Source organism: Onychostoma macrolepis, chromosome 06, assembly GCF_012432095.1.
Source record: "Onychostoma macrolepis isolate SWU-2019 chromosome 06, ASM1243209v1, whole genome shotgun sequence".
NCBI classification, from domain to species: domain Eukaryota; kingdom Metazoa; phylum Chordata; class Actinopteri; order Cypriniformes; family Cyprinidae; genus Onychostoma; species Onychostoma macrolepis.
The window spans coordinates 10,638,226-10,651,235 of NC_081160.1; the positions used below are offsets into that span (position 1 = coordinate 10,638,226).

A 13,010-nucleotide genomic window follows, 5' to 3' on the forward strand; every position below is an offset into this window, starting at 1 on the left:
TATCCTACTTATATTTACACTTTATGTGAATAGTATGTCACTATTTGTACTTAATGTAAACAAGATGCTATTTGTTGTATGTTTTATGTTTGGTGCAAACAGTCTCTATCACTATTTAGACTGTAACACTATTTACAGTGTAAATAGCATGTCCCTTGCAAAAACATTTCTTTGCGGCTAACTTATTGGTAATTTGCGGCAAATTTGCAGCAACCTAAAAGCAGTGAGTTTCTCTGAAGTGAGGCACTTCATAACAAAATATATAAATGACAAAAATATGAAAATAGCATGAAATTTATGCCATGCCAATAGATATGACTGAAGTTCTGCTAATGTGACAGTTCTTCAGATCTACATGAATAATGTAAGTGATTTTTTTTCCAAAACAGCAAATTTATTAAGAAACACCTCTATCTATCTATCTATCTATCTATCTATCTATCTTTAATTGGTAAATATGAACAAAGGGGTCTGTAAAAATGAATCTGCATTGTTAATCCTATTGATCTTTTATTTAAATAATTCACAAAACCTAACCTTTCACTGAAGTAAAACAAATGAAAATGGGAAGAAATCTCATTATGAAATAAATATTTTTTCTCTAATAGACACTGGCCACAATTAACCCTTTTATTCAATATTTTTTTGCAACATCCTTTCCCCAAGATAACAAAGTATTTTCCCATAATGCCTGCTGTGTTAGCAGAACACCTGACAAAAGATCAGAGACCACTGTTCCCAAGTACATGCTGATACACTCTACTCTTAAGTTTAGGTCAGGGAACTGGGATGTGTGACAAATTTTGAATGATTTTGTTGATTATGATGTTTGTTTTACAACATGTGACTTCATTGTCCTGATGTAGTCACCGTGGTGTGCTAAACATTGAAAATACGATTGGGAATATACTTCAAATATATTTTACTTATGATAATTTCTGGGGTACCAATAATTGTGGCCAACATGTACAGAAAACTTTTATTTCATAATGTGATCCCCCCCTCCACTTTCATTTGTTTTACTTGTTGAAAGGTTACATTTTTGTTATTTAAAAAAAAAAAGAAATATCAAAAGGATAAACAACACAGATTTATTGTCACAGCCTTCTTTGATCATATTTACTAAAGGTGCCAATATTTCTGACCATGACTGAGTCTATCAGTTAACACTTGAATCTTACTTAATCTGTCCATTTTCTTTCCTATACTTTATATTTACTTTGAGGAAGTAGTGAGGTTTTCATTTCAATGTCTGTAAATATGCTGCCTGCTGATGATGTTAGATGTGATTAGATGAATATCCATGCTCATATTCTGTATCAGCTGTATATATAGATTGTTTAGAAACTCATTTATTTACCAGTTGATCCTGAAAGAGAATGAAGCCTGCCCCTGATACTGAAGTCATTGGCAGTCTTAAAAACATGGCTTGTAACAACTCTTGAGTGGTTCCAGCATGAAGGCCCAGGCTTCACCATTCACAAACTCATGGAGGGACTTTAAGAATCATGTGATCTGTATGGCAAGACATCAACAGCATTTACGTTAAAATTAATAAAGTCTGAGCAATGAAATGAATAACACATGCTTAATGTTCTGTGTCACCCCATGATACAGTTTAGTTTCACTCTCTTTTTCAATTCATTTTCAGATCATCTGAAAATGAAAGATGCTGATTTCAACAAAGAAGTGAACTTATACCTGTAGGGGAGTAGTCATGCTTAATAGGATAAGTGAATAGAAAACAAGTAAATGAATGAATTTATATAATTTAACGGTTATGGGTAAAATAACATTGTTTTTTTTTTATTTAAATATTCATAATATTTAATATTGATTTAAATATATATATATATATATATATATATATATATATTGATCAGTTGCATTTGTTAGATATCTCAAATATCTCAATTTAGTTGTCATGTTGATAAATATTTTTAGAAATACTGCACACAGTGTTTGAGTTTGTGTTGAGATTTGTACTGTATTAGAATATGTATTCATGTCAAGAGATAACTGAAGGTTTGGATATATAAAACAATGACACAAAAAATACCTTGAATTTGCACCAAAAAGTAAAAGCACCTGTACTGCACTCATGATCACCACAGGCTTGCCACAACTGTCTGCCGCAAATTTGATGCAAACTTTTAGCCACAAAGCTCATTTGCATGTGAAAATATAAATTTGTGGCAATGTTCACTTATAAGTTTACCACAATAATTTTTTTCTTCCTCTTTTTTCACTATATTTTTGCAAGGGATAGCTTCTCAACTTCACAGGAATAGCTTCACATCCTGACTGAAAGAGAGAGAGAGAGAAAAAAAGACTGAAGTCGCTAGATCAGAAAGATTAAGTTTAATGTGTGAAAAGTCAAGCTGTTAAGCAAGGGAAAGAAGATGGCTAGCATGGTAGGCAGGATGATGGTATTCAACAGTCAGTCAAATAAATATTAGTGTTGTAGCAAGATGAAAATCAATTTTGTTCAGTTAGAATTAAGATGTATAGAGTATAAGGATAAATATGTTAGGTCCAGGAAAAAAAGATGCTAAAGAAATTAAAACAGGGCTGCAATTATGGAAACAAATCAATAGAAATGCACTGAGAGAGGCTAGTCTGTATAATAAGCAACGACCACATTGAACACAAGTTTATTGTAAGAAACAGAACAATGGAGACGGCAAACAAAAATGCGAGGGATTTACAGGCCTAACATGCAAGATGTTCTATGTGCCATGAAGGTGCACAAATGGTGGTACAACCAGTCCTGAGCTATAAGCAAAGAGAGAATGAACAAAAAGCATGTTACAGATGTAGGTGTGACCAGCAGAAGTGATTCAATAAGGAAAAAAATGGCACGTGTCAAAAAAGGACACATGCTGAAGGTATGCATATCAAAATTGTCAACAGGGGAGGTTGCAAAAGGGTCAGTGCACAAGACAGACAAACAAGGAAAGTACAATGAGCACATCTCATACAAAGGAAACAGCAAAGAGACTCAAGGATGAAGTGAGGAGCATAAGTTGCTCACAACACATACAGTAATTCAGAACGAATTGCAATAGTAGAGCCAGTGAACAACTCAGAATGGGCAGCACCCATAGTACCCATACTAAAGCCAAACAAATGAGTTAGACTATGTAGAGACTGCATGTTGACCTGGCCGATATGACCATGAGCACCTCCAGACTCTTGCCACAGTACTGCCAAGACTGCAAAGAGCAGGACTACGACTAAAGTGAGAAGCACATTCATGGGAATGGAATAGGACACAAGGTGGACACTGCGGGTTTGCATCCAGGGCAAGAATGAAACAGAATGCACCCATAGCTTCCAGTGTCTCACAGAGCTGAAGGTTCTGCCAAAATTTGTCTACAGTCCTGTTCACAAGCTGTTGGGTAAAAATGCTAAGTGGAAATGGAGTGTTGAACAAGAGGATGCATTTAAGCAGTCAAAAGAAATTAATTAGTCAGCAGAAGCCTTAGTTCACTATGACCCTCAAACAAAGGGGATTGTATGAAACCTCACATGGTTTTATGTAATATACATTAAGTTAAGAAAATGCACACATTTAGACAAGAAAGGACTCACTGTTATTTTTGGAGTGCAATGTATCCTTAAAGGTGGTTGATTGCAATTTAACTTTTTTAAAGTTAGTTAGTGTGCAATGTTGCTGTTTGAGCATAAGCAATATCTAAAAAGTTGCGGCACTGAAAGTTCAATGCAAATGGAGATATCCTTTAAAATATCTTTTAAAATTCTGGCAGTTTAATGCCTACAAATACGGCTCGTTGAGACTACAAGGAGCTACTTCCTGGGTTCGTTATGTCATGAACCCAGATAAACCTGGCTCCCGGGAACATGAAACAAAGGGGGCGAGGCCATGTTGTACTGCTTTAGAGAAGAGGAAGATAAAACGGGGTTCACGTAAAAATCTATTCATATATGAATCGCAATTCTGTCTTGTAATGATTCTAATGGATTCACAAGTTTCAAAATCAATGTTCTAAAACAGCAGTTCGGTTCTCAATCCTGTTCCTCGCGTCGCCCTGCTCTGCACATGCTCTGCATCTCTCTCTCTCTCTCTCTCTCTCTCTCTCCCATTCAGATCAGAAGGGATTCTACCTTCTTTGAGTAGAAGGGATACAGCTCCAACTGGAAACGAACAATGAAATACGTTTTCTACCTATTAGATTGTGTTTTATTAACATCTTCACCTAACCCAACCCTAAACCTACCCTTTACAATAATGAAAAAATAGTAATTATTGTTGTACAGTGTGGCAAAAATTGCGCTGTATTGATTTGCGTATGCACAGCAGCACCATACGTATCCCTCTAGCCTTAACCTCTAACAATGAACTGTTCCATTTATTAACTTATTTTCACATAGCTATGAGAAGCGTTATACATGGACGCACGTGCAGTTGCCATACTGTATTAAAGCTTTAATCAGGATAAAACTGTATATTAAAAGCTAACAGAAGCAGTAGCATTTACAAATAACAGCGTATCTAAAAGTATGAGACAACAACAAACAAAAAACATACTATTAAGAGCCGTGCTTGCACAGGTTCTGCGCGATCCTCTTCACTAATATTCTCTGGGTCTCAATCGGGCTCAAATTGATAAGCCATTAAGAAAATATAATCATATTACCCCAATTTTACACTCTCTGCACTGGCTTCCGCGTCAGTTACAAAATATTACTACTTACTTTTAAGGCCCTAAATGGTTTAGCTCCTGCGTACCTAACTAGTCTATCACGCTACAATCCATCCCACTCCCTAAGTTCGCAAAACTCTGGACTCTTGGTAGTACCTATAGCAAAGACCACTAAAGGAGGTAGAGCTTTTTCACATTTGGCTCCCAAATTCTGGAATAGCCTTCCTGATAACATTCAGGGTTCAGACACACTCTCTCTGTTTAAATCTATATTAAATACACATCTGTTTAGCCAAGCATTCACATAATGTATCTCATAACCTTGTACTTCAGTTACATCTGATCAAATGCACATTTTCATTCTTTTTGCTTGGGTTGAACACATTTTTTGTTTAGTTGAAACAGCAGCTACGCTAATTTCTCTCTATTACCTTCTCTGTTTCGGATTGGCATCCCGTGGCAACTAGGAATTACACAAGCTTCAGTCTGGATAGAGCCCTTACAAAGACCTGAGATGACTGAACACCTGAGAAGAGATGATGTCAACCCCCTGTAGACCTCAAACAACATACAAAACTACCAAATTTTGCTATAAATTTGATTGCATATCGTAGAAACTTAATTTCCTGTAAAGCTGCTTTGCAACGATTTGTATCGTGAAAAGCACTATACAAATAAACTTGAATTGAATTGAATTAAGTAGAATAAAGGTCAGGCTTCCTGTGTTTGTGTTTAGGTAAAAATAACAATGACGACCCCTCCCCTCATATAGTAGGGAGGTTGTATGTAAGTAGGTATGTGTGAGTGTGTATTGCAATTCTGCTTAAGGTTGCGTAATCATGACAACCACAAACCCACTGCAGAGCTGCAGGGGAAAGGGTGTGACTTAATTTTGAGTGTAACTTTTGTGTACACGATAAGGGAATGTTTTGGATGCATTGGAAATTGGATGCTTTGCTGGGGAGAAACTTTGTAACCACCTCTTACTATATAATGGAATGCTTGTAACAGAATTATTTCTGGGTCTCTCCTCAACCACCACCAGTGTGCAGCATCCACTTGGATGATGTGACGGCAGCCACAGGACAACGGCGCCAGTGCGCTCACCACACACCAGCTACAGGTGGAAAGGAGGGAGTGTCATAGAGCCAATCAAGTGGATGGGGATTATTGGGAAGCCATGATTGACAAGGGCCAGTGGAGGGAATTTGGCCAGGACACTGGGGTTACACCCCTACTCTTTACGATGAGTGTCATGGGATTTTTAATGACCACAGAGAGTCAGGACCTCGGTTTAACGTCTAACCCGAAAGACGGATGAGACGTTAAGGGCAAATAAGAGGTAAGGGCAAATCTCCTGATTTGGAATTGGTTTTTGGATGGTAGAGATTTAAGTTAGAAGATTTGTAAATCCAAACAGTCTAAAAATACAACACTCCACAAGTAACTAAGTGTTTTTTTTGCCTTATTTGCTAGAGGGCCAGAAGTTACATTGTGTAACTTTAAGAACAATACACCTTTGGCTGGAAGTTCACAAATGTGACAGTACATAATGTCACGAATCCTGTCCGTAGTCTTCCGTCCGCTCGCTACCAGTGGTCGCCTTCTGATTATATTGACTTCCACACTACACAGACTGGTACAAGTTACCCTGGATTACATTTCCCATGGTCCAATTCACTAATCACACTCTCACCTGTAGCCAATCACACACACAATAAATACGAGGCTCTAACCACAGTTCAGGGCCGAGTATTGTAAGTACATATTGCTGCCCTACATATTTACTGGACTACTCTTTTGTCTTGTCCTCAATATACCTGTGTGCCATTGTCTGACCCTAGCCTGTTTTGACCACGTCTTTAAATAAAGCTTTGCAAATGGATCTGCATGCCTCTTGACCTGTTCACTCCGTAACACATAAATTCTTACTGTCCTTTTTTTTGTTAATTAAGGCTATTCTTAGAATTCAAGGATGAGCAGTACCACTGTAAGTGTAAGAGTACAATATCATCTGCATGGCAAGGAAAAAAATATGGAAATGATAATGTCCTGAATTGCCACCCATTGCCAAAGAAAGAAAACATAGAAATAGTGGAGAATGCTCTTCCTATAGAAAACACAGACGTGGCCATTATCATCAAGTGAGGGCATGGACTCAGTAAGATCATGTACTGATTGAGAGAAATGGTGCAGAGATGCTGGCCACAAGAACTAGATGGAGCATAGTTTGCAACAAGAAACAATAAAGTGTGTGCTCTGGGGTGCACAAGAGGTAGTTCCAAGTCCAGGTTGAGTCAGGAAGTGCTGAAACAATTATCATTTAACAATAATCAATGACACCAAGGTGTCAAAAATTAAGGCATTGTGTGTGGTAACCAAAGTTAGATCAGAATGTAGTAAAATCCTATTCGCAGCAGAGAAATGTTGCTGCAGTAGCCCTGCTTTATCCATGAAACTGGTCTGAAAAACCATGTTAAAGATTGCATGTAAACTACTGTATGTTCATGGGGAAAATGTGTCATTCTCATGGATGTACATACAAAATGGATGAATGTATAACCAGTTTAGTTCAGTTATATCAACCACCACAACTGCATACACACTAGTTTCAGCAATCAGAACTCAATCAGAATTGATTTTTTTTTTCAGTTTCAAATTCAGAGACTTTTTGTTCAAAAATGAAAAAAAAAAAAAAAATCACATAACTTTTGTTTCACACTTTCGCAATTTTTGAAGATTAACAAAGATAAATTTAGTAGGAACATTAAAAAACAAAACAACTACAGTTCTATCTGGTAATAGAGTAATCCATCTGACCACAACAGGACTATGACAAGCATGTTACTGTATAGATGTTAGTTGGATGCAAGCTGTGATGCTCTTTGGATTTCATACATCCAGACTTGACACCAAAAGTCAGCAAAACAACCAGAAACATCACCATGACAAAAGACCAAGGTATGCAGTTTCAATGATGGAGATCAGTATCTGAGACTTCACTGAAAATCTGAAAAATTATATACTGTAAACTGACCGGAGGAAATGATTGATCATGTAGTTCCCTTTCAATTTAAATTTAGTTTCACTCGACATTGTGTCAGTAGCTGATGCCATGGGAAACAACATTCTCTGAATAATATCAAAGCTATAATAAATCAGTGAAATTCACTTGCCAATGACATACAAGCACCCCATTATATCCTATATCAAACGAATAATCACAATTAATCATATCCAATATAAAAGTTTGTGTTTACACAATATATGTGTATGTACTGTATATATTTTGTCACGGAATCTTTGGGACAAAATAGCAGATCTAAGTGCAGCTTTATTCTTTCAAAAACAAAGATCCACCAAAGGGCAAAGACACAAGGTAATCCACAAGGTAATCCACAAAGCAAACACCAGCAAAACAGTGAAACAGAAAACAATACTGCAGCAACAAAGACTCACAGAACAAAGGTATATATAGGGTAACTAATGAGACTAATGACACACAGCTTGAGACAATGAGAACTAATAGACAGAGCAAGGGGAGATGGGAAATGAAGTCCACAAGCATTTGGCAATAATCCAAGAGGAGTGCCCTCATGGCTGTCATGGGCACTCCAGCAGAAGGCTGTGACATAACCCCCCCTCTAAGGAGCGGATTCCAGACACTCCAAGAAAAGTCAAAGCCCGTGTGGTGGAAGACGGCCTGGAGCCAGAGATAAACAAGGAAGTCATGGACTAGACCGGGCTCTGGAGCAGACTCTGGAATGCCCTCATAGACTAGAGTGGACTCTGAATGCTCCTGAACTGGAGCAGGTTCTGGAGTGGACACTGAGGGCACCCAGACTGGAGCGGGCTCTTGAGTGGACTCTGAGGGTTCCCGGACTGGAGCAGGTTCTTGAATGGACTTTGAGGACTCCCAGACCAGAACGGGTTCACGAGTGGACTCCGAGGGCTCCTGGACTGGAGTGGGCTCTGGAGAGGACTCTGAGGGATCCCGGACTGAAGTGGGCTCTGGAGTGGACTCTGAGGGCTCTTGGACTGAAGTGGGCTCTGTAGTGGAGTCTGAGGGCTCCTGGACTGGAGCAGGCTCTTGAGTGGACTCTGAAGCAGGGCAAGGAGCTTGGTTGGAGCCGACAAAGCAAGCAGCCTGGTTGGAGCTGACAGGGCAAGGATCATGGGTGAGACAAGGAGAGTGGACTGCTCAGTAACCTCTGGGACCATCAGACTTGGGACCACAGGAGTTGGGTCCTCCAGGACCACCGGACTTGGGACCATTGGAGTTGGGTCCTCCAGGACCACTGGACTTGGGATCACCAGAGTCAGGTCCTCCAGGACCACCGGACTTAAGACCACCAGAGTCGGGTCCTCCAGCACACACATCCATGCAAATATTTGTAAAATATATACACGTATGTGTATGCATTTACATAATAAATATACAGTACACAGTACCCACACATAAGTAAACACAAATGATTATTTTGGTTGCAATTAATCGTTTGATATTCAGAGTTGGTTTTGCCGTTCAGCAAAAACGTGCCCAGTGTTATGAGCAGATCGCATGCCCGGCGAGAAGCGCCGTGCCGCACCATGTCTAGGACAACAAAGCAAATGGAAAGCGAAAACACAATCTATATTATTATAGCTCTATTTAAGCATACAGACTTTAATCAAGACACAGAAAGACAAAAGCTGTGCTGAAAGATGCACAATACACAATATTCCAGCCTAGGATGAAGTTATTATGTACATTAACAATAATTTGGGACAAATAAAATGTCATTTAATGGAAAACTATGTGAGTGGTGCTCTCTGGCGTGGCAGGACTTTGAATAGTGTCCTGAGTCGCTGCGGACAGTCAAAGAGTGTCACCACCAGTGTGTATACATTCATAGAAAACAATGTGTTTGAATTTTAAAGACTTGGCATGACACAACGCTTCTAGTCCGGTGTGCAGCCCCCTTTAGAATAGCCTTTTAGCAAAGTGTGCTGTAGAAAATGTTCCAGCAGTAGATCTTGATGGAAGCTATCACAGCTTGCCGTTTGAGCTCTTACGTTCAGTGGCCTTGTCAGTGCTCTAATAAGACAACTCTGTGGCAACAGTGAAAAGGGTGATAAATATGCAAGTACTTTCGGTTGATGTTACTGTAGCCTACTTGCTTGGAGTTTGGGACTGATGACTGTCAATTTATTGCCCAGATAGGGCTATGTGCCTGAAGTGCAAGGCACGATTGTATACTTTTTCCCACAGCTGGCCATGTTACAATGCTTGAACTAGGACAAATCCTGAAAAAAGTATCACAGGTTCCAAAAAAATATATATATATTTTTTTTTCATAGTTTATAAACTATAGTCAATACAGTAACAGAAATAGTGAGTTTTTTATTCATTGTCACTGTAATGCATACAAACACTATATATACTGGTGAACTGTACAAACTATATATTCTGTCCCTTTACCTTAACCCTACTCTTAAACCTACCCCCTCACAGAAATCTCTCTCTCTCTCTCTCTCTCTCCCTCTCTAATTTTCCTGGTTTAGTGGTAGGGTTTGGGGATTGTTACACGTGCGCCCTGGCCCTGATACAAATATAATTTTTATTAACATTGTCTTATTTTTTGCCTTCTCTAGTTCCCTATTGGCCGAGCTGGGGAAGTGAGGCTATAAAGTGGAAAGAGGTGGACTCTCTGGCAGGGCCAGCCACAGCCTTCTCCACGGCCACATCGCCACGTTTTTTTCACCTTAGTTTGTAAAAGTCCCAGCTTGATTCTGTTAGTTTAGTTATCCCCTTCTTTGTTGCTGAGCTCCCCATCTCTCATTTTTGGTTACTTTTGTAAGTAATTTGTGTTCAAATAAATAATTCACTATTTGGAAAACTGTAGCCATTGTCCATCTATTATGTTATGTGTCCCTCCTGACTCATCGACATTTATATCAGGGACCATAACAGGGATATAAAATACAGTTTGTACAATATAATACTATATACATATGAATGTGTGTGTGTGTGGGGGGGTGTTTATCTTTAATGTATATGTAAACATTTTGTGGAACACTGAATATGAATGCAATTAATGTTCAATAAAGGCTGGTTTAAAGCACTCAATTAATGACATTTTCCCATTTTCTGTGACCTAATCTAAAGTGAGAACTATTTACTCCTTATTACCAATTAACAATTCATTTACCATTAATTAATTAAACCATAATAATTGTGTTTATTACAGTGCTAATGAAAGATTAACTCACTATTTGTATAGAGCAGTGATCCTCAAATCTGGCTTGCGAGATCCACTTTCCTGCAGAGTTTAGCTCCAACCCTGATCAAACTCACTTACCTGTGATTTTCTAATGATCCTGAAGACACTGATTAGTATGCTCAGGTGTGTTTGATTAGGGTTAGAGCTAAACTCTGCAGGAAAGTGGATCTCGCGAGTCAGATTTGAGTATCCCTGCTATAGAGTCTATAAATGTATTAAATACAGTTTATAAACTATGAATTAACTATAAAGTAATAGTTTGTTAATTAATTGTAAGAACAATTATTAGTGTATACTTACTACAGAGTGTTATACCCAACATGATAAATAAATCAGCCAAAATGATTTCTGGTTGGTGCCGATAGCCTTGTGTTTAGTGCGGCGACCCGAGTTCGATTCCATCTCATGGTCCTTTGCCAATCCTGTTCCCCTCTCTCCACCCAATGCTTTCCTGTCACCCCTCTTCTGTCCTATCACATTTATAGCATTAAAAAAGCCCATAAATATAACTTTAAAGAAAAAAAAAGTGACACTGAAGCCTGAAGTAATGGCTGATGAAAACTATGATTTTATTTTTCTTCTTCCACTGAAGTGTTTGACCACTGGAGAAAGAAAGATTTGTTGCTAATTGCAGGCTTTTAATAAGAAGGATTTGTTAATAAGAAGACAAGAGAATGAGGCTCAAACAGGTACAGTAGGCTGCATGTACTGTAAGCTGAGAAGGACCGCAGGTTCAGTTACGGAAAGCAGAGTGGCACCTTCACCTTTAGATGCCCAAGTTTTGATGAGAAAACCCATGCTTTGTTCTTGGTCACCCTCCATTTCCATTTCCACATCCACAGATACACAGGTTAGTGCTGTTCCTTGCTCTGCTGAGATACTAACATTAATAAGTATATTAAAACTTGTGCCTCCCTTCAGAGAAACTGAAGTGGGTGCTTACCTTACTTTGGTGTCTATATAGCAAGACGTTGAACAACTTTAGGAGTTAGTCTTCTCAAGGATTTTTTAAAGTGTATACTTAAAAAGCTGTACTTAACCCTCAAATGCATACCTCGGGTCTTTAGTGACCAGGGACGTCATTCACTACCCACCACCACATTAATTTTTTAAAAGTTAGACATCAACCTTAGAATTCCTCAATCAATTCATACAAACAACATAAGAAGAAAAAAACAAAAAATGAAAGAATGTCTGTTTTCTAATTCATTTTTTTTGTAAAAAGTGTATGGAGTCGCTAGTGACCCAAGGTATTCAATAGTGTATTTTTCCCTGCACAATAACAATTATTGTCTTGAATGGCTGCAGAGCAATTACATTAAATATCTAGAGTCTTACGTTATTGCAGCAGTTAGAGAGCCATCTATGTTAGATATATAGGTCCAGGTTGCTAAAGACCTGAATATGTTATAATGATTAATGGAAACATTTATGCATTTAAGGGTTAAATGAACAGATAGTAACAACACTCTCAGAAGCAACAGTAATGGCTGATAAGTTTTTGCATAATGTAATGTTTATTTTCATGAGCTTCAAACTCTTGTTTTGGCTGTAATTTGGCTGTAAGATCAAAAAGTGTTGCACTCAGAGTCATTAGATGAGACTGAAGTATTCTCCTATAAACTGTTTAAATGTGTATGTAATTGTAGTTGTGTGAATTCTGGTTGTCTGTGAGAATTCTAACAGAATGAGGCCCAGTGAGACTGCCTAGCCGGTATGGCCTATATACTCACAACTCATGCTACATCATAACATCATACACAGATATGCTGCAGTGAGCACATAACACATTTCTGTAGTTGAACAAATAGAGATATAGAACCCAGATTTCCCAAAGCAGAACTTGACAGGTGGTGCTGGGAAGGAAGAAAGTGTCAGAGAGAGAACTCTTGTAATAAGCTGCAGTGAGACCAGCTTATCAGAAAATAAATATTTAAGGCAAAAGTGTTAAATGTGAGGGTGAAAAAAGAGTGAAAAAGATATAAACTGATTGGCTGACAGATTAAGGACCTGATAACTCACACCATGGAATATTTATTGTGACAAGCTAGCAGGCCAAATACCTATCAGCATGCACCAT

General features: G+C 38.3%; 1 protein-coding gene across 9 annotated transcripts in view; it reads right to left on the reverse strand.

Annotated features, from left to right (window-relative positions):
• The window catches only part of tns1a (tensin 1a), a 101,917-nt gene that overhangs the window by 42,507 nt on the left and 46,400 nt on the right, over positions 1-13,010 (reverse strand). For 2 of the 9 annotated variants that reach the window (XM_058779005.1, XM_058779004.1), the window contains exon 2: positions 1,361-1,515. The exons of the other annotated variants lie outside the window; for them this stretch is intronic. In XM_058779005.1, coding sequence (XP_058634988.1) covers positions 1,361-1,478 — 118 coding nt within the window. In that variant the 5' untranslated portion in view covers positions 1,479-1,515. The remainder of the gene's footprint in view (positions 1-1,360; positions 1,516-13,010) is intronic. 9 annotated transcript variants of the gene reach the window in all.